General features: G+C 38.7%; 1 protein-coding gene and 1 long non-coding RNA gene across 7 annotated transcripts in view; one reads left to right on the plus strand and one right to left on the minus strand.

Moving 5' to 3' along the window:
• Positions 1 to 925: 925 nt before the first annotated feature.
• LOC139596272 (uncharacterized) lies at positions 926 to 19,831 on the minus strand. Its single transcript, XR_011681285.1, has 2 exons — positions 19,538 to 19,831; positions 926 to 3,440 (listed from the first exon to the last, which is right to left on the minus strand). It is a non-coding gene; the product is annotated as an uncharacterized lncRNA (long non-coding RNA).
• Positions 2,040 to 27,469, plus strand: part of CHD9 (chromodomain helicase DNA binding protein 9) — a 71,919-nt gene continuing 46,489 nt past the window's right edge. For 3 of the 6 annotated variants that reach the window (XM_071440392.1, XM_071440394.1, XM_071440393.1), the window contains exons 1-2: positions 2,040 to 3,476; positions 21,493 to 21,827. In XM_071440392.1, the coding sequence (XP_071296493.1) occupies positions 2,040 to 3,476; positions 21,493 to 21,827 (1,772 nt within the window). Of the gene's footprint in view, positions 3,481 to 20,208; positions 20,348 to 20,556; positions 20,675 to 21,492; positions 21,828 to 27,469 lie in introns of those variants that run through there. The other 3 variants (XM_071440397.1, XM_071440395.1, XM_071440396.1) reach the window with 3 other exon arrangements.

A 27,469-nucleotide genomic window follows, 5' to 3' on the forward strand; every position in this document is an offset into this window, starting at 1 on the left:
AAATTTGAGATTTTGATGAGTAGTCCTTGATAGCCTGGAACATGACATTTTAGCCATGGCTACCACAATTTCCATCTTTTGTCCCTCAGGTGGGGTTTCTTGAATTACATTTGTTCTGTGTCTACAATATTTTTTTCCATGTACTTAATCTGCATTGGTTTTCTTCTGAGTTAAAATAGCTCTCTCCTGACATATCTTTTGCATTGAGATAAACTAGATAAGATATCATTATATTAGCAGTGTTGTAACCATACCAGACCTTCTACCTGGATCCTGCTGCTTGTTTGTCATCTATTGGAAGGTGTTCCATTCTGGGAAAGTCCTCATTATGTTGCTTTTAATTGTAAGTTGACAACTTAATCAATGTTAGAAGATAATGAGGTCTAATTTATATTAATGCTTTCTTTATCTTGGGACTTTAGGACATCCCAACTTTAAACCGTAACTTGCACATGTATAATCTGGGGTCTACAGCAGCTTTGCTGTGCTAAGGTGTCATCTCCCTAAGCTTCTGTCCCTTTTTTTTATCATGCCTGTTCTCCTCCTCACTGGCACCACACCTGATCAGTGTCTCTCAGGATGATACAGGATCCCTCTGTCCTTCTCTGTACACACCAGAAGCCTCATATACTCAAACCCTAAAGGAGGTTTGTGAATTGAAGTCTGGCTTTATTCTGACTGTGGTCACACCTCCCTCAGTGGCCTAGGAGAATATGCAGAATGGGTTCTCATCAGCTTGCCAAGAAGTACTTTGGGCTTAGTTGGTTCAGCATGAACCTTTTCCATCAGAATATTTCAGATTTACAGGGTGTTCATTTCTGGAAGGATCCTATACTCAGTTTATTCTTAGGAAAATTCATTAATGATGAATTGCAATTGAAGGTGGGCTTTAATGGGAGGGTCAGGAATTAAAAGTTGTGTCTGGTTTTTTTTTCCTTTTTTTATTTTTTTGTTCTTTAATTAGACATATGTACTGACAGGATAAATGAATGATTATTCTATGAAGGTGCTCATTTAAAGTGATTGCTTCTCTATTTTACAGAGTTACCAGTTATCTGGGGAGGTACATTATCACAGACACACATTTTCATTCATTTCCCATTCTGTTTGATTACACTATAAATGTGGGAGTTTTTAGGCTCAAGTTAAATTTACCATGCTTTTCAATTCTCCTTAAATCCCTCACTACAAATCAATTAATTGGTGATCACTCAGTGATACTATGAATATATAGTTTCAAGTGTTTCAAAACTAGGTGTGCAAACTCCTTTGAACCAAAGCTTGTGCTTTTTGTGTTTTCTTTGTATCACTGTATTCATTCTCTTGTCTTTCCCTCTAAGAAAAGTCTCTTATGTCCTAAGTGTGATAAAATACAGTTTCTCAGGACCTTGCAAAGTGCAACTTAAATAGAAGAAACAAAGTATCCCAGTTTCTCCAAATCAAATTAAGCCTGACTTAAATGTAGTTTATAACTTTCAAGTTTTTTTGTTTAAGTATACAGAATTATTGCATACATCTCACATATGTATGATTTCTTTGCTATAAAAAAATTCTAATCCTGGAGCACTAAAGCCCAATTCTGGTGCAATTTGGTAGTTTTAATGAATATGACCAAGGAGAATCTAAAACTCTGCTTTGAGTGAATAAAACAAATGAAACCATTACATTTAAAACATATTTTTATAAGGGGCAAAAATTATAAAACCTGCACAGGGCATCAAGTATAAACAAAAATAACTTACTCGATTTTTGGTTTAGCTAAAGTTATGGGCAAAGTATCCAATACCCTTAAAAGTGTTGGGAAGGGTCAGGAAGGATGAGGAGAATCATTAAATTTTTCCCTTTTTTTCCCCCCTTCACTGGTCTCCCTCAGGATGCTTTAACACCTGAAGACGGATGTTTCATCAGAAGCACTAATGGCTGTTGGCATGCCTTGGATAAGGTGGTGACCGCTGGATGTCATTTGTTTCTGTTCACTGTGGAGAGACAAAATTGACTCCATTTGGAGTTGAGAGCAAAAGCAGAACAGACCTCTCAAGATGACTGATCCTATGATGGATTTTTTTGATGATGCCAATCTTTTTAGTGAGACCTTAGAAGGTTTGTCAGATGATGCCTTTGTTCAACCTGGACCTGTTTCACTTGTTGATGAATTGAATTTGGGTGCAGAATTTGAACCTTTGCACATAGACTCACTGAACCATGTGCAAGATGCTCAAAATCAACAAAAGATGAGTGAGTTTGATCAGCTGAATCAGTATGATTCACTGAAGCTTCACTCAGTAAATCAGTCTTTTAATAGCTCAGCTGACAATGTCTTATCACCACACTCTCAGTTCAATTGTTCACCAGTTCACCCGCAAAACCAGTCCAATGGGATGTTTCCAGATGTGGCCGATGGTAGTCCTATGTGGGGTCATCAAACCGCCACGACTGTTTCCAATCAAAATGGGTCCCCTTTCCACCAAGGACATTCTCAGTCTATGCAGCAAAACAAAAGCTTTGTAGCACACCATGACTTTGCCTTATTTCAGGCTAATGAACCACAGCATCAGTGTGCCTCGCTACGGCCGCAGCAGAGCAGGAACAGCACGGGGCAGGATGCTCTGAGTCAGCCAAAAGACTTCATGGAAGTTAACGTGTCTACTTCCCTCAGAGTCAGTGTTAACCACCCACCTTCAGTTTCTAATCCATCGACTTCACAGCAGCCTCTGTCCGTTCAACAGTTTTCTCAAACTGCAAGTGCTTCAATACATTTTTGTGGGAATCAAGAAGGAAATTTTGATGGACAGTCCCCAACTATTACTCCATGTTCTGTCAGTAATAGTCAACAATTTTCATCTCCGTATTCCTACTCTAATAATCATATTTCTCCTACTAGCCTTCTTCAGCCTACAACAGCTCTTTCTACTAGCCAGCAGACACACTCTATCTCTGACTTCACTGGAAGTGATGCCTTTACATCTCAAACAGGGACCAAGCAAGAAACAACCGAGCACATGTTGAATCCTAACTCAACTTTGAATTCAAGTACTTTTCAAATGTTGCATTCTGCGCATCCTCAGGGCAACTTTAGTAGTTCGAAACTCTCTCCTGTGAATATTAATTTTCCAGCTTCTACTGGTTCTGCTTCTCAGATAAGCCATTTCACTGACCCTATTGAAAGCAACGGTTTTACGTCCTTAGATGACAACTTACTTCATCAAGTGGAGACTCACAGTGAACCATTCACAGGACTTGACCCGGATGACCTCTTGCAGGAAGACCTTCTGCCACAGTTTGATGACTCTGCCTTTGTCCAGGATAGCACAAGCCATGTTTTAGAGCATGACCTGGAACACCACATAACCCCACAGCAAGTGACACCGTCGTCCGAACTCGTTCGAGCACCGTCTCAAACTCAGATCCATCCTTGGCATTCTTCGGTTTCTAATCAGCACCTGCAGGGCAGAAGTCGTGCAACCTTACAAGGACAGGTATGTAGGGATTTGGGGACTGGGGGTTTGAACCATCTGATTTGGTTGGTGGGGTGAAATGAACTATACTGACTGGTGCTTGAGTCAAAGCATGATAACTGAAGTCTCTGAGCTGTTATGTGACCCTAAAGGAGTCTTGTTAAGGAAGGAAAAAACCTAACCAGTTGATGCAGACATTGCTTTCTCCTGTTGTTTTCCTATCACTGCAAAAAGCAAGACTACATGATCTTATTCAGATAAAATGGTGTTGCTCCTTCTGCTGCTTGTACTTCTGAAGTACAACAGAGAAAATTTACTGGTTTATGATTTCGATGCAAATATAATGACTTACTGTCTTGAAAATTACTTAGAGAAACATGTTTTTAAGACCTTTGGTAAGGTTTGTATGGCTGATTTCCTGCAAGAATTGTGGTTACGTTGTTGCTCTGTCCTTTGCTTTGTGTCTTTGTGCTCATGCTCATTGCCTAAAAATACACACTTATTATTCTTGATTTACATGTGTTCAATAATAATAGAAAACATATAAAAAGCTGTGTGTATGTTGGATTTTGTTACTTTTGGCTAAACCAAAAAATTCAGCAGTTGTTTTAGTATAACGTGCCCGTCTACTGCATGTCCTCCACAGGAGGACAAGATGACATAAAAATTGTTTGCTATTTTTCAATCTGCATTTCAAAACAGATGCAACTCTGACAATCAAACACAATTTACAGAATACCACTTTAAAAAGGTTTAAGTAACTGTTACTTCTGTATTCTTGCTACCAATATTCTCTCTATCTGAGAATATAGAATGTTGTCTTTCTGGAAAAAAATTATGGGGAAGGCAAGAACCTTAACTACTGACTTCTGCTTCTCTTAGTTTGTAGGACACAGGCCTGTGAAAGAGACAATGTGGCATTTTTCTTTTCCCCCCTGTTAATTTTAGATCATTAGTGTAGAGATAAGGGCTTAACACACTTAATCTTTGGTCTTGGCTCAGTAGATTGCTTCTCCATTACAACTTCTGCTTATGTTTATGGAGCGTGTAATTGTCAATTCCTAGCAGCGAAACTTTTTCTGTAAACTGTGGGGTGATGTTAATGGAACATGGATATCCAGCAGTGCGGTTCAGATGAGCTTGATTAACTGAATGATGCAGTAGATGCAATCTGTTGGTTTTGATAAACATTGCCTTTCTCCTTCCCTGCCTAGAAAACCAAAAGAGGGTGCACCCAAGTAGCCTCTCTTGTCAGAGGTCCCTGTAAGCTGAAGACACAGCTCAGGGGCTGGGAACAGGGGTGTGCAGCCTTTTGGGCTCCCTGAGCATACTTGGGATGAAAGGTGAAGAGGAAATGGATTCCAGGAAAAGTGGGGCTTATGAGAAGCCCAGGGATTAGTATCATTTTTGAGGAGTGTGTGGGATGTAAGCCAGGCAATGAAAAGCAGGTCTAATAAAACTTTCTGGTGCTGTGACTTTTGTGTTGTATTTGTCAGAACCTTTTTAGACTTGCTTCGATCTCACTGACATCAGTTTTAGCATTTTGCTTCGTATCAAGAAATAGAGGGAAAGTTCTGAGATCTGTGGAGAGCCTTTAAAGTTTAGGGGTTTGGTTTTGTTTTTATCATGGTGTGAAAACAAAACAACTTTGCAGTACTTGAAATTTTAATGTTTTTCCGCTTTGAAATGAAACAGCCGGAAGCCAGATAGTTATAAAACTGCTTGGTTTGGTTTTTATTATTTTGGGGTATGCAATGAATTGTATAAATTGGATTCTGACCTTGAGTTTATCTGGTCGGACAGATGTTTAATGTTTCCTTCAGAAACTGGTTGTGAACTGGTAGCTGTCAAACTTGAGGAATGCACAGAAGTAAACCATGTAGAAGCCTCTTTAAATCAGTGGAGTATGTAGTATGAATAGTAATGGAAAAGTATGGCAATTACTGAAGTGTTTCACATCTGTCCTTTGACTGACTACAATTCTAAGAAGAGCTTTAGTTGTAATTCTCACTTCTATTCTTTGATCTCTTTTTAGAATTTCAAGTTCAAGATGAGTTGGTTCTGTTAGAGCTTTTTACAAATGTGTGCAGTTTAACCAGGGAGGAAAAAAAAGCAGTAAAGGGGGATGGAATTTTATCTTCCTAAAACTGGTTGGCTTTAGGTAGGAGTCAGTTGGGAAGGGATTTTGGCAAGTTTCATATGTAGTAGTTAAGGTGAACTTTAAATTTTTTAACAAGCCAGTGTTTCATACTGGCTTTAATACATATTGAGGAAACAATAGTGAATTTAGTTGGGTTTTTTTGACAGTTTCAGTTTGATAATGGTTGATGTTTTCTCAGAAAGAAGAACTATTTTATGAAATAGTTAATGAACTGTAGGTACTGGAACAGACCCAATATTAGACAACCAAAGATCTTTAACTGTTTTTAGACTAAGGTTATTTAAATTAAGGAAGAACATTAAATACTTGTTTCAGTATTTGAGAGCAAGCATACTCATAACATTTTTACTTGTATGGTTATTTTGATGGAAATTAATTTAAAAATTAATACAGTCTGTTAGGTGTAATAATGCTGCAGAATTAAAAAGACTGTCTTATAGTGCTAATATGCTTTCTGCTGTAATTAGATCAGAATTGTAAATAAATTGCACCCTTAATTTTACATCATGCATTTTTCATCAGAGTTAGTTTGAGAACAGAAAGTAAAATGCTGAAGACTCCTGCAGTCTTAACTTTGACTAATACAAGACTTCTGTTCTTTTAACTCCACTTAAAACTGGTTTGAGTTTGCTAAGGCTAAATAATCTATTTGCTTCTCAGAAGGATAGAAAAAGGCTTCAACATTGTTTTACATCTTTGGAAGAAAAAGGAAGTTGAAAAGATAAGTATAAACTGTTGGAAAAATAATGTGAAGTATAAACTCTTGGAAAGATAAGTATAAACTGTCCTTAGAGAAGATTACAGCTGTCTCACTGTGTATGTTATGTCTTTTGGCTGCACACATGAAAGCAGAGGAATTGAGATTAAAAATATGAAAATGAAAAATATACAGATGAAAAACAACATTTCATTAATAATATGAAGTGCTATAGGATTTGGTGGTAGTCTTCGTTCTTAAATCACATAATTAATTTTTTTCCTTTTTGTGACTAAAAGTTTGGCACGTAACTTGACAATTCAGTGTATTCATGAATTTGTGTAAAAACTGACTTGAAACATGCAAGTGGTTTTATGCCTGCAAGCCTGAGCTGTCCTATCACTTCTTTTATAGAAATAGATGACACTAATTTTTTTGAAAGAATTTGTCTTGCCCTTGTTGAAAGTTTGGCAAAGTCTGAACCTCATAGATGATTGCTTGGGTGGTGTTGTACCCCAGGATATCTGTATGTATCAGAATGGCATAACCTCATATATGAGCTTATCATCAGAGAGGGAATTAACTCTCACCAGATCCACATCCAGATTTATGTGCTGCTGAGATGTCCTGAATTGTCCCAGGCTGTTCATGTCTGACTGTGCTATTGGATGGCACTTCTATAGCAACTCTGAATTCATTGTAGACACGTATCCCTTGGATCACTCCACTTGTAAAGCTCTCATCCTGCTATTGGTTGCTGTTCTACTTGTATATACAATCCTGGACTGTGAAGTTTCTATGAGAGATACACATAGTAAGCAGTGATGTGCTCTCTTGGCTAACTGTGAGATCTAAGGCTAGACAGCTGCTTGATATATAAGCAGTTATGGAAATGCATCAAAACAAAGGATATAGGATTTGTGTGTATATATAGCCACTATATTGTATAGTTGGATATAGTATTAGAGTGTATTTCTTATATTCTGTATGGTTCAATTTTAAGTAAGCCTGTAACAAGGAATATATTAAATTAAGGAATTGATCATACTACACAGAACTTCTTTGTAGAAAAGACTGGCTATTTTGCACACTAAGTTTATAGGTTATGGTTCCTAAGTGTTGGTACAATACAAAATTTTAAAATTATGGTGCTTCTATGTGCATGAGGCTTGGGAAGCAGTGCAATATTCAGTGAGACTGAGCATAACAAAATGCACATTGAAAATCTGTTCTAGTTTGCATCATTTCACATCTTTGCATCTAGTCAAAAGTTGGACTTGATGATTTTGGGAGTCTTTTCCAACCTTACTGATTCTATGATTGGAAATCTACATGTCTGTTCCAGTAAGCATTTGGGTTCATTATAAATCAAATCTTGTAATTTTTAAAAAACCTCCATACCCCTAACATGGATTATTCTTCCTAAAGTGCTGCATAGTGCTGGTATAACTCCCACTAAGCATATCCAATATTCTTATATTTTTCCTTTAATTAGGGTCAATTTTATGGGTGACATCATATTAACAAATGTAAATCTTTGCCTGAAGTTTCTTTCTAAGCATTTCCACAAGTTGTGTGCGCTGGATTTAATTTTCTGTGCCTCAAGAACATTTTTTACCTTCCTCATAGGAATGTAAATCCTGTAGCACAGTGAGGCAGCAGAATTGCCAACACCTAATAAGCTGACCATCTATGCTGAAGTAATGAAAACAATCCCTTCACCGATCACCTTTATGCAATATTTTGCAGGGTTTTTTGCTTAATTTCTGTCATTTACGAAAATCCTGCACAAACAGGTGGGACTGACCATGGCAAAGCTGTGTCAAATGCCCAGAGTTAATGAGAAGAGTAGGGAAGCACCTCTGAGCCTAAGCAGTGCAGTTCTTGGAATGAAGTTCTAAATTATAGCTGTGTATAATATAATGTTTTCATTATTTATCTATGGCTTTTTGCCAATAACATATTAATCATGTAAAGAGAAATGTTTTGATAGCTTTATTTATAGTTGAATGTGTATGAAGCACTTGCTTTTGGATATATTATATATGTTTTATATAAACCTTTTATGCATTTTATTTTTTTAAATTGCAAGTTGCATAGGTTGGGGAAAGAAAGTACATGTTTGTGAGATAAATTTGTAACACATTTATTGATAATTTTTATTGTCTCCATTTTCATTTCCCTTGTTTTGGCTTTCAAAATAAAACTGTGTAAGGGAAAGACAAAAATTGCTGGGCTCTTCAGGACACTGAAAATGTGCCAGAGTATCTCTTTTACAGTTTTATGTGCTTTATGAGTTTCTTAGTAATTTCTGTTGAGTGGAGTTAATTTTTTTTCACAATTTTTTGGATCTTTTTGCTATCATGAATTCTTTTTTAAACCTTTCTTGAGAAGGTCTCTCTCAACCTTCATCACTTGTCAAATAATTAGGCTGTCCAATTCTTCGTGTATGTTTCCTCTTTAAAATTGAACGCTTACCGTTTTAATGATTTTCATAATATAATAATATATTTTTCCTGAGATAATTGCACACTCATTAAATAACTACTATAATTGTCTTTGAAATGTGCCAAAAGAGAAGCATTTTTGTAAAAATTAGTTAACAGATGGCAGGCTTAGGAAGAAAGCTTCTGGCTGGGTCAAATTGCAGGAGTAAAATAGCAAGGTGAGACTAGTTGATAAAAATAAGTTAAATTGATATTATTTTTTTAATGATAATGCAGAGTAAGTATGGTTGAATAATCCAAATAACTATTTGGAAGTAGGTGTCTTGTTAACATTGAAAAACTACAAAGCAATTCATTAATGTGAAAGTACTGATATAATTATGCAATCTTAGTGTCTGGAAGACATGGTACCTAATTACATAGAAAAGAGAAAACAAAATCCATGTCAAATTGTCTTTTAAAGACAGCAACCCATTCTATAGGCTGTTAAAGCTATAGTTCAATATATGCCTAAACTATAATAAATTATCAGGAAAAAGACAGTTTAAAAAAAAGCTCCTATTCTTTCATTTTGTCTTGTGTTAATGCAGCATTTGGGCTATAAACTGCACTGGGAAACTCCATCAGGTACAGAGAAACTTTGCCCTTTTTTTGTCCAGAGTGTTTTTCCAGCATCCAGGTTCCTGGTTCAGTTCTCTCAGCTGCACAGGATCAGGTTCCCTAGCACAGGGCACTTGCTCAGTGCACACAAACCCCTGAAGGTGCCACCAGCACGGGGCCAGGCTCCTTCCTGTGGTGCCCAGTGACACAAGGGGCACAAACTGGAACTCAGCAGCTTCCATCTAAGTATGAGGAACAGCTGCTCTACTGTGAGGGGGACAGAGCTCTGGAACAGGCTGCCCAGAGAGCTTCTGGAGTCTCCTTCTGCTCAGGAACTGTCTGGACACCATCCCTTGCACCAACCTCAGCCATCCTGTGATTCTGTGACAGAGGAAGGAGTGGGAGGCATGATTTTCTGCAGTACAGGCAAAATAATTGTGTCTGGGCCTGCAGCATTAAATGCAAATAGAGTGCAAGTGGACTCACTGTGGCACTGTCCATTGGCTCCAGTAGCCACTAACCTGCTTTAACTAACACTGTTATGGAGATTCTGCATTTTTGAGTGGCTAAGAACATACCATTGCCTGCAAAACTTCCAGAGCAGCATTTTATCTTGAGACATTTTAGAGAAAATCAACACTTGATGAAGTGTTAGTGAAGTGTTATTACTGAAAGAGCAGCAGAACTTGTAAAGATGCTAACCAGTAGTGTGGTTTTGAAGCCAGAGAATCTGATACATTTGGAATTCATGTGGCTTTTCTTCAGATGTCTGTGTGTTTTCTGCACTCAGGTTTTGCAATTTCTTTTGGCTGTTATGTTACTTCTAAATATATAGACAGATCAAAATAATTTTCAACACTTTGTTTCCCAAACAGCCTCCCACATCTGGAGACATATTGTTTTCTTTGTTTATTATCAGGTTTAAAAAAAATTGCTCAATTTCCTGGTTACACAGATTTCTAAGAGAGTGTTTATCATCAGGTGCTGAGTGGATTGAATTTGGGAACTCTTAAGGCTAATAAATATAAATTAGTGGGATTCTTAGGATGATGAGACCGAGAATTCTAATGCTGATTTCAGTAAGCATGATAAATGAAGCTAGGAATGTAGCTTTAGGCTAGAAAAGATGACAAGTCTTAGACTTTTGAAAGCTGTGTAATTTGTAGCAGAGATTGATTTTTCTTTCATAAATGTGGCAGGTTTTCTTTTGTGTGGACTATTTGGCTTGTATTTGTACTTGAGTTTTTTGTTCCTTTGATATCTTACTGTGAAGGCAAGCATTTTAATTTATATCTCCTGAAATTGTTCCCATCTTTTACATACTGCCTGCTCAGGAGTTAGCCTGTATTTGAAAATAATTTCAATGTTGGTAGCATATCATGTATGTGTACACAATGCTGTTAAGCAGCATATTGAATTACAAACCAGAATTAGTTTCATAGATTGATAGGAAGACCTCTTTTAAGAGATACTCATGACCTCACAATTTAGTTTTAGTTGATATCTTGGAAATGAAAGAGAAGTTAGCCTTAGTGTTAAAGAAGCCATTGCAAATATTGTGGTTCTGAGATTTTTTTTGTATTTTCTTAGAGTTTGAAACATTGTTTCAAAACAATAGCCCTACTGATATGTTTTTAAAATAATCTTAAGTAATCTTAAAAGGAATTGTTTCACTATACCTTACTTTTTCAATGAGCACCAGAATGGAGAGATTTCTTTAATAGTATTTTAAGCAAATTCACAAGGAAGAACCTTGCAACATGGTATGGCTTCCAGCACCTGTATTCCACAGAAGGGTAAGAAGATGCAGTACATGTGCATTGTTTTTCATCTTTAAGTCATGCAGCAGTTGTCCATAAGGCCTAGGTATGGCTCAGCCTGATGTGTAAACTTTGTTGTAGCAGGAATTTTGGTCCTTGAAACTCTTAAAAGCAGAAACCAGCTGTTAGAGAACCCAAGCCATCACAGGGAAGGCAGGTAAATTATTTAAGGAACATCTGAGTGACAAAACCAGACATGTGTACATGTGTCTTACTGTCTTTGAGTTCAGTAAGAACAATTTTAAACTAGATTAGGCAAATTTATTTTGATGTGTCTGTATTGTAGCTCCTATTTCTATCCTCCTTTGGAGGATTCTTTGACGTGCACTCATGTAGTGTTTGAAATCTGATCAACTGCAAACACCACACAGGAGATGTGTTTGCTGGGGCCAGCCCAGTGTGCTTGCTGGCTTCATTTGGTTTAATTGCAGTGATGCTTTGAGTGATTGGAGATTGCAGAAATGGTGACCCAGCCTTGCTTGTTGGGGACAAAGGTACAGAGGGGCTCATGCTGATGCTTGGGGATGTCCTTGGCAGCAATTGTGGTCTCTCACCAGGCTGTCACTCTGCTCTGTGCTGCTGACAGTTTCTGCTGACTTCAGCTCTGTTGAAGATAAGAATTTCTCTTTTTCTTGGCCTTTACAGTGGGCCTGCTAAAAGTCCTGCCACTTCTGCTAGTAGCCAGACTCAGTTGAGGTTAGAAACATAATCATAGCAGTAATTTTTCAAACCTGTCTTGCAACTTTTTTTTTTTTGCACATTATTTTCTTTTTGATCCTTACCAAAAGTTATTTTGTGGTTATTACTCTGAACATCCAAGAACAGCTCTTGGATGCTGTTTTTTTCTCTAGAAATCTTATAGAAATTTATTTTGGGGAAAAAATAGTTTGGTTTGTTTGCTTTTTGGGTTTCATTTGCCTGAAATCAAACTGTTGTTCTCCAGCAGCATCCTCTGACTTTGGACTTTTTATTTTTGAACCATCACCCTTTTTGATAAAATCCTTTTCTTTAGGCATCTTGTTTTACTCCTTAACTAGGGGGAAGGATTTTGTTAATGAATATTTAATTGAGAAAACTAGGTTCAAGGGAAGTAGTTTCATTCGGTTAGCATATATGCTAAAGGACTCTTTTGAACTGAAGATTCTGGCATAAAAAGCTGTTAAAGTAGTTCATTGAAGCTGAAACAAAAAATATCTAAGTTGTTTTGAATTGAAGTGGAAGAACTATGCCCCCTCTTTGATTTAAATGGAAATATGCTGTGCAGTCAGTACTGATATTACTGACTCCCCAGCTGTTGATGTTAAAAATAATTTTCCCAATTTCTGTCATGTATGTTTTAGTGTTAAGTGCTGGGTTTTTTTTATCTCACTGAAATTTTGAATGCTGAAAACATTTTGGATACTCTGTAAAGTACTGAGTAATACTACAAAAAAAAAGCCATGTTCAAAGATTAAGTAAACTTTTAAACTTAACTGCTTCTAGGGAATAAAATTATTGCACAGAGAGATGCTGCATGCTAGCCTTTCTGAATATGCAATCTGTTCTGATTTAAAGATCTTTCATGATTGGTATTTCCCTCTTAATAAAATGATACCTATTTTTCACATCTCTCATCTTGGCAACAATACTTCATTGTTCTGCTACAAACAAGCACTTCAAATGCATGCTTTAAAAACAGGAAACAGTTAAAAAGAAGGCTGCCAATATTATCATAGGATCATTTCCTGGGGACTGACCAATACAGTGATCCATTGCAGCTTGTTTTTCCAGTAGCCTTTATACTTTGAATAAGCTGGTTTGCTTACCTTCTAATTGAATTGGTTTTTACCATTGCACTCAAAGTATTATAAAATGTGAGCAGAATTTGGTGAATTGGGCTGTTGAAGCATGCTGTGGAAGAAAAGCTGCCTCTGTTTTGTCCAATTTGTGGCTGTTGGTCTGACCTAGCCTGACTTCCCTTTCTGTAGGGATTTGCAGAAGTGAGGTACTGAGACAAAAGGTGGGCAGCTTCCTCCTGCTTCGGGAGAGTTCTTGCCCTTCCTTTGGTCCCTTCAGCAGGTTCAGTGACTCCTCCAAGCAGCACAAGAGTACCAAGAATAGACCATGGAGGGTTGTGCAGTTTACAGCCCTTCACACCTGCAATGTCTTCTCAATCTGGGCCGATAACAAACTGAGAGAGTGGAAGAACTGAGGGATAGTGGAAGGAAATACTGACAGCAGAAAACTTCCTAAGGATGAAAGTGGGTTTTCTTTCAGTCAGGAAAATGTGTTCTTACAAGGCCACTTCCATGAGAGATGTAGAGGGAACACTGGAACTGAAATTTTGACAACAACCAGGGACCATTAAGGTCCTGTTGCTTTTTCTTGCTCAGAGATGGATGCTGTGCTGGTTTTTAGTGTGACTGGGACATGCATGCTGAAGCTATCTTGGATGGTGGGACTAAAGGGAAAGCTCTTCATGTGATGTTCTTTCTGAAGGTAGTTTGGGTGAGTTTTTGTCTTCTTGTCTTCTTCTCTGTTTGGTAAGAAAAAAACCCATGAGAAAATAACTATCTCAGTGGCACACAAAAGTGGTGGTCATATAGAACATGGGTGGGTAAGTGGCAACTTTTAAAAACTCAATTTAATTTTGAGTTTGTTGCAATTTTGTTTTCTGTTCTGAGGACTTCTGCAGTCAATTCTTCATTATTTTACCTTTAAATCATAATTTAAAGGGATTTTGTCCCCTTAAATTAGAGCAGTTTCAGCTCATGTTATGTTTTTCAGGAGTTTAAAAGGCCATTAAAAAAAAAGCTGGGGATAGAAGCTACCTGGCTTTTTGTGTTAAATAAACTTTTCCAATTGTAAAATCAGGCATATGTATGTACATGTATTCCAGAAGAAGCAAATTCTTATCTGTACTGTCCAAGAAGGTGTTGGATGATGTTAGATTTCAGTGGATCAAAGATATTTTAGAGCTTTAGCTAGGAATTTTCAACCCTAATGACTACTTTTTTTTAAAACCGAAATATCTCTTTGATTTTTCTTGTCTGTAACTATTTCTTTAAGTATTTTACAGATTTATTTCCAGATGCCCACATAAGACTTGTTTCAAACAGTGAACTGAAACCTGAATTGCCTTTTTATAAAGAGTTTAGTCATTCTTGTTGTTTAAGGAGTCAAGTAATTGCAAAATTTCTACGGTTAAGATTAGGCAAGAATGCAAGAAAGAAACAGAAGGTTTTTGCTAGACCATTTTGGCCCTTAGTTTAAAGAAGAAAATCTTAAAGTAGAGGTAGAGGTATGGCATGACTGTGAATTTTGTCTGAGCTTAGTAACTCACTGGTGGTGCATCCACCAGGTATCTTGGATTTGATAATAACATTTTTTTTCATAGACAGGAGCCCATGGTTTTCTCATGGTGAGCGCAGTGATACTGCCACAGTGCACCACAAGGTGTGCCCTTAGGCATCAGCCTTACATGCAGGCCTGTTCTGGCTCTGCCTGTGAAAGAGAACACTGAGAGGTTTTGCCGAGGCAGTGACTTGTGTTGGCATTGTCTGCCATTTTCCAGATGGCTCTTACATTACAGACTGGAACCCAAGAAAAGTGGGTACCTGATGGGCACAGAACACCAAGCCACTGAAAACTGAAACTCATTAAATGCAGCAGCTTGGCAGAGCAAGCAGGATGAAGTTCTCAATTTCTTTCATTTCCTGGCAATTTAGCATGCTCCAGTACATAGTGCCTCCTTTAGGAGTGCCCGTGCAAATTACACACAGTTTTCATACCACTACTAAATATTCAGAAAAAGATTCTAACTATAATTGGCACTGAGCCCCAAAATACTTTCTTCAAACAATCTCTTCCAAATGGAAGCAAAATGTGTGCTGCAGACTCATCCTGTAACTTCTGATGCTGCCTCTGCAGCAGGCCCAGCTTAGCAGCTGCTCCCATGGACATGGCTTGATCTTCCCCCCATGAATGATAAGGCAGGTCACTGGTTAAGAAGCTGCTACTGATGACAGCTATGGTATCTTCACTTTATTGGTGGCAAAACATGATTAGTGATAACTATTACTGGGTTCTGTAGCACTGAGATGTGAAACAACACATTATGTAGAGAGAGTGTGACGTGCCAACAGGTGCATGTTTAATCTTAGAAACATGACTAGTTTAAGGTTGCTGACCCTTCCATTACTGTTTTCATTTCCACAGAAACTTAAAATATGGTTGTAAGCATGATGCAAAGTGCCTTGTGATGCATAAACCACATTCACATCCCAGATATATGTTCTGAAGTGACTGTTACACAGATAAAAACTTGTCTGGCCAGAGTGCTATAATTGTTAGCCATTCATTTACCAACATTATAGATAACAAGTATGGAAGATGAAAAACACTCTCACCTGGTATCTTTTTTTTTTTGTTGGTTTTTTTTTAAATCTATCTCTACATGTCTATTTATATTGGGGTAGGTTTCATAAATGTGTGTATTGAAATTCTGTATCCATTAAACACAAGCAGATGGTGTGGGGCAACTGTTGAACAAGAAAAAAAAGTTCAGAAGGAACTCTGGAGGGAGCTGTCTCTGGAGAAAAGAAACCCTGTTGCATATTTAGGTGATCTTCCCATTAGTTGTACAGAAGTAGCCTGATTAACTGAAAATCTCATTTCAGTTTACTGTCTAAAGAAAACTACATCTTTTGCTGGGATTGCCATTCAGCAAAGGCAATGTCTTTCTGCATACATGTGGGGTGATAAATATGGATATTGTAGGTAATCTTCTACAGATGGACTCTGTTAAGGCTGTGAGTTTTTGGGTTTTTTTTAATAAATAACCTTTTAAATTATAAATCCACCATTAAAAGTCACGAGAGGACTTATTTCTGCAGACTATTCTAGAGGAAAGAAGTTCAGAGTGCTAGTATGGAATTCAGAAGTCACTGAGTTGAGCTCATGCTTTGGGGGTTTTTTAAAGTTGCATTCCTAAATACAATTTTATAATTCAAATGATGAATGGATATACCTTTAAGATTTTTCACTGCAATGAGTTAAAAGCAACTGCAGTTTTCATGTGATTATAATGTGAAAAAATGAGAAGCTAATTTGGACAAAGTCTCCAAACTATTGGTTATTGTAAGTCATGAAATTTATTTATCTGTACTATGGTTCTGATATTCATGCTGTTTTGGTGACTCGACATGCACAAAGAGCTGGCTTGTTTAGTAATAAATATGAACAAAGGTGATGTAGTAATGCATGAAGATCAAGTTTCCAGGTGGCTAATTTTAGCTGCTTTTAGTGCAGTTGATGTCAAGGTCATCTTGATTTCCTGAGGACCTGATAGACTGTCAGGAACTTGTTAGGCTTCCAAGGCAGACAGTACTTGGTGTGAGCATCCTCCTGCAGGTGTGTGCTGCTACCAGCAGGAGTGAAACTCAAGGCATGTAAACCTTAGCTTTCTGTTATTAGACTCCTTAGGATCATAATTTAGCTCTTAATGCTCTTAGCTCATGATTTAGCTGTTAGGTAGCTAATCTAAGTGGTCGGTAGATCCACAAGTGAAAAACAGTATTTCAATGAAGTGCCTTGTAGAATTCAATCTCAAATGTGTGACTTGTTAAAATTTCAGAGAAAAGCATTGTCAGTTCCTAGAATATATCAAGAATGGGTGTGACTTCAGGGAGATAGTTAGTCTGAAAGGTCTTGTGCACACACAGAATTGAAAGTAATGCTACTCTATTGTGAATGGCCATACTTACTGCAGGAAAGGTGTTCTTACAGTGGAAGCCATGTTTTACTATTGGAACAGATAAGGCAGGATTTGGGAGGATTTTTTAGGAGGTAGTAGTTTTAGTGTTAAACTCACCTTCTCCTTGGGGCTCTGTAGTGAGTGATATGCAGAGGATGTGAAGGAAGGACTTGTGGAAAATGGGTTTAGGCTTTAGAGGAGACAAACTTTATGTCTGTAGGCTGTGAGGATGGTGGTTTGTCCTTGCTGGGTGAAGGAAGGACTGTTGTGCCAATGAAGGTCTTCAAATGCATGTCCCAAGCAACCACAACCAAGTGTTGGAGGAAATGCCTTTCTTGAAAAAGCCTACTCAGCACAGTACTGTTGGCTATTGGAAAGATGCTGTCACAATTCTGCTTCTTGATATTCCCTGGTAACTTGACTGCTTTTACATTGTTTAACTAAGAAATCATTCAGATATGTGTAGGTTATAACTTCTACTCCCGTGAGACAGCATGTCAAATTCCCTTGGATAGTGCCAAAAAGATGCTCCCCTGGCTGGGGATCAGGGCATGTGTGGGAATTGTACAGCTGTTGTCTGATCTGTTCCCTGAGTGTTTTTGGGGCCAGCTCTGCGGTGTGAGCACCACCAGGGCCCGTACCTGCTGCTGCTGCTAATGGCTTTTGCAGGCAGCAGCAGTGGTGTGAATTCGAGGTGATTCCTGCCCATTTCCCTGCTGCCCCGAGGATTGTGTGGAGCTGCAGGGGACTGACAGGACGCTTGTTTGCTGCACTCGGCTGCTGCTTGGCAAAGCAATTAGCAGCAGCAGCAGATACCCTGGAGCTCCCTCTGTGCAGACTCAAAAGACAACATTGCATCGCTTTGCGTTCGCTCATGTTTGGATGATTATCTTCGCAATCGTGAAAAGTACAAACCTATTTTTCTGAATAAAATCTTCAGGTTTTAAATACGTCGTGGCCTCAGGGTTTTTCTTTCCACCTTCACCTATATGTATGTCATTTAAAAATTTCTCTTATTCTAGATGGAATAGGTTTGTGAGGCATTGGTGAGAGGATATATTCCTTTAGGATGTTTTATCTGTGTTCCGTCTCACTCAGGGGGAGGGGTATTTGCAGCTTGCAAAAGGCTTTGCCCTTTTTCTGGTAGATGCTCGAGAACCTTTGAAATGGTTTTCATGTGCATGATGATTTACAACTGTTCAATCATTTTATAGCTGTGCATGTTTTCAAATCATGAAATTATTAGCAGCATAAAAGAGCTGCTGGATTAAATGGCTTTTGTTGCTAAGTACACACAGATCCTGTCCTTTGTAGTGCAAGCATGTTTCATGTTCTAATCTCAAAACACTTGTGTTGCTTTCCAGTTTTGGTTTTTGTGACAATGGTGACTTTCTTGATGAAGGTTTCATTACAGATTTATTTGGCTTAGAATGGCTGGCTGGTGCCTTCTCCTGCATCTTCATGAATGTCATTTCCATGTGGTTAGAAATGTCATAGCAAAATCTAACAAACCCCATGGTCTGGGATTTCTAACAAATAGCTTAATGTTTGAGCAGTGCAGGAGACAGAACTTGGAAGGGATAGTACAGAGCAAGACGCAGAGGAATTATAACATAGAGGAGCCTCGGCCAGCATGCTCACAGTTCTACAGTAAGAGTGTAGTAAATGTTGTTGAGGAATAAATTGGGAAGCAGCTTTGTGCTCTGAGAAAATGCAGCAACGAAACTTTGTTTTAAAAGAATAAAATATCTAGAAAGAGGCTGTAAAAGGATTAACAAAAAAGCCACAATTTCTGGATTGCCTACTTAATTATTAAGCATTTTTTGTTTGTTTGTTTCTGGCCCAGGAATGTTCAAGAACTGACCAATGTAACACTACTGGCTTTGGTAGCATTTGGCTTTTAGAGCTAAAATTATACCCAGGGTACATTAGGAATATTTTTTTTTTTGTTTGTTTAGCTGATCTCAAAATGTGAAATAGTTGATTAGTTACCATCTTTACCAAGGTATGAAATAATCACCCTTTTTACAGATAAATCCCTGTAATTTACTGTAGTTACTGTAAGCAAAATATAGAAACATCTTGGCTAGAGTTCTCAAAAGTAAAATTAAAATGTGGTAATTGTCCTTGTGATGCTGCTGCATATTTACAGAAATATCCTTGAATTTAAGTGGTATTGTTAAAAAAAATAATCAATTTAAAGTATTTGTGCTACTAGTGCTTCTACTGGACAAGGAACTTAATTTTGAAATTAATCTTAAATAGAAGTGAAATTACCTTTTAGAGTAATGACTAATCTTAACAATCTCAAAATCTTTGCCATATTTTAAATTTTCTATGGAAAAATATATATCTTGCAAAATGAAGGTATATGTATATATTGAGAAAAACAGAAATCAAGTCCCGATCTTTCTTCATTCTTCTTGAGTGGGCTTTTGAGAATCAAGGGTATTGCTAGGATGGAGCTATGCTGTCAAAAGCTTCTTGTTTTTTTTAATAACCTTGCAAAAAGCCCAATCTTCTTTTTGGTTTTATTTGATATGTTGACAATACATATTTTAAAACTTGTCTGATTTTTTTAAAATAACACTTTAACCCAACCTGGGAATGAAGAGGCGCTTACCAGAGAGCCGTGTCCCGAGGAGGCGTCCACCGCAGGGTCCCGCAGGTCTGGGCAGAGGCAGAGGGATAAAACCGAGCAGTTCTTCCATTTTCTGTAGGAAGCAGGGAAGCCTGTCAGCAAATGATTTATAGTCACTGTTACCATCGTATAGTAATGAAGTAAATGCAAGAAAAATAATTAAAAAAAAAAAATCAAGAAGTATATTGGAGAGCAGAATCTGTTTGTGAGGCCAGAGGCTGGGATTCGGCCGCTGTCCCCCCGTGCCCTCCGCGGGGCTGGAGCCGCAGGCTTGCGGTGCAGCGGGCCCGGCGCACACAGCGCCGGTTCCCACGGCTTTCCAGGGAGCGAGCAGCCGCTGTGGGCGGCGCTGCGGGCGGGGAGCGGCAAGGGTTAAAGCCGATCCCCGCGGGGGTTAAACGTGGAGCCTAATGGAATAATGACGGGTAGCACCATCTGCTGGCCTAGTTCCGCGGGGAGCGGGTCTAACCAGCGCTAATATTGGCGCTGATGCCTTTTGATGCTTTGTGCGTTTCTTTCCGCGCTTTGTTGGGATCCGGCGCTCCGCGCACGGCGGGGCCGGGCCGGGCCGGGGGCGGCGGGTGCGCGCCGGGCAGGGCGCGGGGATGCTGCTGAAGCGAGCGAGCGCTCGGGGAGGGCTGAGCGCGGCCCGGCTGCCGCTCGCTAAATAGGCCATTTAGCAATCTTCTCCCCATGCTTTTCTCCTGAGCACTGCCGGGGGTGCTGGAAAAGCGGAGGGCAAGTCTTTGTCTGACGCCAAAAATGTCTTCAGTGAAGAGGCCGAGAGGAAGGGTAAGTGAGAGCCTGAATGAGTGGGAGGAGGAGGGGTTCTTTGGGCTAAAAGGCTAATGGGATTGAATAACCTTCCTTATTACTGGCTGCTGCTGCGGGAGCCGCATCGCCATCTTGAGCTGTTCCCGAGCTGGGTCCGGCTGTTTGTTCCAGCCCCGGGGCTTTAAGGTGGCATCGGGAGCGGCCCCATCCCTGCCTCCCGCCCCCGCCGCCCATGAGGCTCCTCTAGAACATGAATCCCGGGAAGTGCGCGGGGTTTGCCCAGAAAATGTGTTTGGAAATTCCTGGTGGCTTTTCTTCCTGCTCTAGGCAGAGGCGCATTTACGGGTGAGAACGTAACATAACTGTTATCTGCTGGGGTTTTGTGTTTGAATAGGAAATTCTTTCCATTCCTCAAAGGGGGAGGGGAGGAAAGCAAAAACATGTCTTCTGGCTGGCTGCAGGAGAAGCTCATCAGCCCCGTAAACAATTCTGCGTCCAGGAAACGGGCATTTCAATCCCGAAGATAAAAACAAGTTGCGTCTTTTATCCGAGGCATGGAGTGTATGTTGATCTAAATAAAGGAAACGCTGCTTTCTGATCCGTTTATGGATATAGACCATATCCATAATGTGTAATTTTAGTTTTGGTTTTATCTTTTGTCTGGTTTGTAATCTTGGTGTTGTTCGAGCATCTGTTGTGTTCATCGCCGAGTTAGTCCTGTAGATCATTCATCTGCTTTAGGGGAGCCGTGGTCCTGGTATCCTACCAAAGGCAAAACACTGATGCTGTTTGGGAGCTCTTTGCTTTTTCATATTTTACTGGAGGTGTTGGATGTGTGTGTGTCAAATGTATGGGAATGCTGCAAAAGTTAAAGATTGGTTTCTTTCATTACAGAGGTGGAGAGACGGCTGAGAGATTTTCAGAAGGATAATTTTTACTGACTTTGAGTACTTGGGTTGGTTGTTTAAAACCAACAATTGATGTTGTTATTTTGAAACCCACGCAAATCTGTGGTATAAATGGAATTCCTCATTTTTTGTGTCCACATAAGTCTCTGGCAGTTACATTTTTTTAAAATGCGTATCCTTACCAAAAATGTTTGCACTTTTTCTTTCTATCTTTAAAATAAGGGGATTTAATTTACTTTTTGTTTCTTGTTACAGCCTCCTTCCAAGAAGACTGATGGTTCAGGATCATATACTAAGTTGCAGAATACCCAGGTGAGGGGAATGTCTGAAAAGAAGCAGAAGAAAAAAACAGACTCGGAAAGTAAACAAGAGAAGGCGAATCGCATAATATCTGAAGCAATTGCAAAGGCAAAAGAGAGAGGAGAGAGAAACATTCCACGAGTAATGAGCCCTGAAAACTTCCCCAGTGTTTCAGCTGAAGGAAAAGAGGAAAAGAAGGGTAGAAAAGTTAAATCCAAACCAAAGGATAAGGAGACTAAAAAGCCGAAAACTGGTTCCTCTTCCAAAATTAAAGAGAAAACAAAAATTGGGTAAGTAGATTAAAACATTGTCTTTTTTTCAGACTGTATATCCTTGATTAAAATGGAAACTGCTTACTGATAATAAAATGTTCTCCTCCGCTGCCTACACAAAATTCTTCCTGATTAAGTCCATGTGTGGACTCTCTCATTCAGGAACAAGAATGCTCTGTTTTCTCTTTAGATAAAATCACTGTAGGAGTGTCCTTTTGAAAGGAATTATTTTAAATACAGATTCTAAAATATTCTGTACTCACTTTGAAGCATAGACTGAAATACCTTCTGTCTTGCTTTGTAATCCATTCTGACTCCAAACTGAGTTTTTCTGGATTATAAATGCTGTTTTTATCAATTTTGGCATGTAGCTTCAATACAGTGTGCTTGATGATAAACTACACAGGGAGAAATTGGAAGTTTAATGAACTTGTAGACAAGAGAATATTCTTACAGATACCACTCGTATCAAAAGTAAAGCACATACTGGAAAGATTAAATTATAAGAATTTTGTAGTCTTCACTCATATCAATTTAATCTGCCCTCTTAAATATTTTGCAGACTCAGCTGGGTCAAGCAGGGTGGATACCTTAGGGTGAGGAGCTTTTGGAGTGCCCTTGGGGTTTCAGGAACTGGCTCATCTTGGGACTCCAGAGCTAACCTATGTTGCCTGTTTACTTTTAAGGAGAGTGTGTGATTTCCAGTATTAAGTACGTCAGTCAGAACTTGAAATAGAAATCTTAGTTACAGTCTGATTTTTAGTTTCATAAATCTGTGCTCTTTTTGCAGTAGCAGAAATATTAACTGGCATATCTCTGAAATTTAAATGTCTCATATCCATATGTGTATTTTAATGTTTGGAGCAGAAATGAATGTTCTTTTCATCAGTCTATATCTCTGCGTTTTCTTTTTTCTTGTAGAGATCAGTGCTTTTCTTACATGTTTGAAGTAAACAATTTTGAGTAGTTATCCTGTAGTTTGAAGGTTACTGCTCTATACCCAACTTCATTCGTAATGTGAAATTTCATGGTGTTAATTTCTTTCTGTTCTGTTTTTGTGTTGGCATATGATGTTGCTTGTAAGCATCAAGTAGTGCTTCCTTTTCTTTTTTTCCCCATCTAGTTTAAGGTGGGATTTCAGATGTGTACTTTTGTGAAGTTGATTTGACTTTCATGTTTCTGAATTTACTTATGTTCTGTAACAAACGTTTTGTGGGTCTGTCTAATCAGAAAACTTACACTGTTGTTTAGGTAGTGTCAGTTTCATGAAACCTTGTGGTTTGTCCTTAGTGTGTCCTATTCATTCTTGTAGGTAATTGACAAAACCTGCCAAAATAACATCATTTTTACTTTTTTAAATGAAAAAAAGTAAACTATTACCTACAATTTATGGTTGTGCACTCAGTTTTGTCTTGGTGAAGTGCTTTGCTGTGCACATCACTTAGGATCACTTTTCAAGATTTCATCAGATGGCAGCAGTTGAGAAAGAGACATTTCTCAAACTGTGTTTGTGTTTGTGTTTGATGCAGAGTACATGCAAGCTGCTAGAGGAGCTCCCATTTGATTATTGTCAATGTTTCATCATTTTGCATTAAGCTGTGAAGGGTTGTGTCCCCATTAGTTACCAGTTTGATCAGCTCATGCCCCAGTAGCTCTCTGCTAACTTATTCATGCTGCCAGGTCTTGCTTTCCTTATGAAGGATACATGGCTAAAGATGGAGCAGTCAGGTCCTAGTAAGGAGCTCTGAAGAGTCTTCTAGAACCACCCCATATTACAGATTTCCATTCATATTCACAGAATTCCATTTTATTTAGATGGACAGCAGCAAATAAAATGCTTTGAGTCATCAAGATACTTCATTTTTGTATCTAAACAGATTAATGTGTTGTGTTGAATTAGCACTATTGTATATTACTAATATAAATACATAAAATAATAACTGCTTAGCAAGGAATACCCCAGGGATTTTGCAGAGCAGCAATTGCAATAAGGCCTTGATTTTTTAAAAGAATAATCTTAGCAGCCCTGCTTTCTATGCAAATGTAACTGCTGATATTGCAGCAGAATAATTACTACATCACTATACTTGTCTTTTCAAGCGTGGTTCAAAAAATTTTGTGATTAATACTTTTTTTTTTATTCAGAGAAAACCAAAATTAAAGAATAAGGAGTTTAGAAGACTAAACAGCTCTGGTAAAGGTTTTGTCCTATCTTCTGTTCTTAAAAAATATTTCTTAATGAACCTAAGCACATCCTCGGAATCATTAAGTCAAAATAGGACTGGGTTTTTAAGCGTGTGGGTTGCTCCATTGATTTTTCTCATTACCTTAAAATAAACTTTGACTGAATCTTGGGAGAAAATTTTACTATGCTAAAATAATACCTGTAAAAAACAAGAGCTTTATTGGGCAGGAAGGGAAGGGAAGATCTCAGTTCAATGAAAATGGTTTTTTCTCTTTGGATGGAAAGATTTTTGAGATCTGTTTAAAATGGGATAAAAAAGAATTTATTTTTTTCTTTCAGTCAGTAATAAGAAAATCTTTATAATGTAAATATGTATACATATTTGTATATATGGCATTTCTTACGTTTAATCAGAAAGCAAAACCTGAAGTCCCCTCATATTTTAAAAAGATAAGCAAACAATTCCCAACTGTTAGAAGCCATTATGAACTAATTTTTTGCAAGCAATATAGTTGTGAGTGAAACCTTGAAACCAGTAAAGTTTTACAATTTAAAAAAAAAAAAGATAAATATACCTTTTTAACAGTAGTAGAGAATTTGTTTGGGTGCATCTGCTGTTCCATTTTAGGAGGTCTGCTGCAATATGTCCATCCCAGATGAATAAATTTCTTTTCAGTCAGGGTTTTCTATAGCAAACTCATTTAACTTCCAGGAACTTTTAAATCTGTTGCTTCAGTTTGGATTTGGAGTGGCAGAGCAATGCAGGAGGTGATGCAGAGTTGGGTGTGTTTGAGAAGATCTGAAGTCACATGTATGTTTAGGGTGACTCCTGGTCATATTTGCAGGCCAACACACAGCTGAGTGCTCTGAAACTGTAACAAATATATTGATTTCTTTTTTTTTTCCTTTTTAGAAACGTTTGAGAAACATTTTTAATCTGGTCTTTCATATCTCTGCTCGTAACAAACACAGCCTGTTCATAAGAGCACAGCTGTACCCTCTGTAACCCAGAACTCAAACAGCAAACTCTTATTTAGATTGTGATCATAGACTTTGACCTCTTCCAGGGCTTTATTCTGTGTAGCAAGGTCTGGGTTGCTCTGAACGAGGATTTTCAGAGCTACAGTTGAACTGTAGAGCTGGAGCACTAATTGCTGAACAGACCTTGATAAAATTGTCTGATAGCCATCAGTTAAAAAAAAAAAGTGCTTTCAATGGTAATACAGCCCAGCTTTTAGTGAAACTGAGTAGCCCTCATCTGGGATTGAGATGAGTTTTAGCTACTGTGTCTAGATTTAGGGGCAGCATGGTCTTTAAAGAGTTCCTGGTTTTTGCTGCTCAGACAATCACCTTGTGTTTGGTGGCTTCATGTTAACTGTTTATATTTTCCTTCGTGATGCTCGGAGATCTGCATATACAGGAAAAATTTATAGCACAATTCATTCTTATTTATCAGTGCTAGTTAAAAATTGCTGGCGGCTACTTCTAGGCAGGCTGTAGTTAATTTCTAAAGGTGAGGGGTAAGGTTTTATTTTTTGGAACTGTAAAGACAGAGAAATAATGCTTATTAATTTCAGGTCCATTAGAACTGGATTCTGTGGTTAGCAAAGTTTCTGTGCCATAAGAATTGGTGAAGATAAATGACTAAATTATATTATTAATAATTTCTGTCATACCCTTATAATGTTATTGCTAGAAGAATGTATGTATAATATATTTAGTATTACCAAAGTAAGTAGTCTAATTTGCTTTATGCACTGATTACTGAATAAGTTAATTCTTGAAAATTTGCTTTACAATTACTCTACAGAGAGCAGAACCACTTTTTGTGTCCTGGCTATTTACCAAGGTGTGTTGACATTTAGGAATCTATTTAAACCCTTTCATATTTTTGCATAGACCTTGTTTCTATTTATAAGCTCTTTCTAATTGATTCTACTTCTTCCATCTAAGGTGATGCATATTTAATCTAAAAAGTCTACTTCTTACCACTTGATGTGAAGAATTATGAATTTGTGAACATTCTCTTGTTCAAAAAAGTAGATTGGCATTTAGGTTTTATAGCTCTCAACGTATTCCCACCTACTCAAACATAAAATTAAATATCACAGCCCTGATGAAAAGCAACAGCTCTGCACTGGTGATGTAAAGGACAATATCAGTTGAATACATTTAGGTAATTTCTTTTTTCTTAATCACTGCATAGTTTAAATAAATAAGTCCCCCAAATTCTAAGAACTCAATTTACAAATGCTTGAGTCAGAGTGGTAGTCCTTCAGTTCAAAACTGCTGCCAGAAATGGCTGTATTATTGCATGTGTTAAAAGAGCACTGGTGGATTTTGTTCATTAATCCTTGAATTATGTAGCAATGAATCCAGCAAGTGGGATGTGATGCTGTGCACTGCTGAAATGAGTGACTGTCCTTGTTGCCTTGTACCTCCAAGCAGGTCTCACAAATACTCTTAACAAGCACTCTTAAAACCCAGCACCCTGACAGATAATCTTTGCTTGTTGATCTGATAGTGTTGAGATGGTTTGAAACCCTTATAAACACAGGGGCTGCCTCAGGAGCCATGGGGACAGGGCTGGGGAGGAGCTGGATCTCTGCACTGGTGCTGGGGAGGTGCCTCCAGCTGGCATCTCCTGGGGCAGGGGCTGGCATTGTCCCCTGTTCACCAGCATTGTCCCCATTCACTGGCACTGTCCCCTGTTCACCAGCATTGTCCCCATTCACTGGCACTGTCCTCTGTTCACCAACATTGTCCCCATTCACTGGCACTGTCCCCTGTTCACCAGCATTGTCCCCATTCACTGGCACTGTCCCCTGTTAACCAGCATTGTCCCCTGTTAACCAGCATTGTCCCCTGTTAACCAGCATTGTCCCCATTCACTGGCACTGTCCCCTGTTCACCAACATTGTCCCCATTAACTGGCACTGTCCCCTGTTCACCAACATTGTCCCCATTCACTGGCACTGTCCCCTGTTCACCAGCATTGTCCCCATTCACTGGCACTGTCCCCTGTTCACCAGCATTGTCCCCATTCACTGGCACTGTCCCCTGTTCACCAGCATTGTCCCCATTCACTGGCACTGTCCCCTGTTCACCAACATTGTCCCCATTCACTGGCACTGTCCCCTGTTCACCAGCATTGTCCCCTGTTCACTGGCACTGTCCCCTGTTCACCAGCATTGTCCCCATTCACTGGCACTGTCCCCTGTTCACCAGCATTGTCCCCATTCACTGGCACTGTCCCCTGGTCCCTGCCAGCCAGGCAGGTGCTGGGTGGGGAACAGCTCTGTGCTCAGAAATGAGGGGTGCTCACTGAATCTTGAGCTCTCTTAGATCTGTTAAGGTCATTATCTTGTGTCCTGATTAAAATGGCAATAAATTCAAGGTTTGGTCATCCTTCTGGGATGTCATTTTGTTTGCTATTTGGCAAAAATGTTTCAATGTAGTGTGAGCTGGAACTGAC

The sequence above is a fragment of the Agelaius tricolor genome, unplaced genomic scaffold (assembly GCF_023055355.1).
Source record: "Agelaius tricolor isolate 1412-34295 unplaced genomic scaffold, bAgeTri1.0.p SCAF_15, whole genome shotgun sequence".
Lineage (NCBI taxonomy): Eukaryota > Metazoa > Chordata > Aves > Passeriformes > Icteridae > Agelaius > Agelaius tricolor.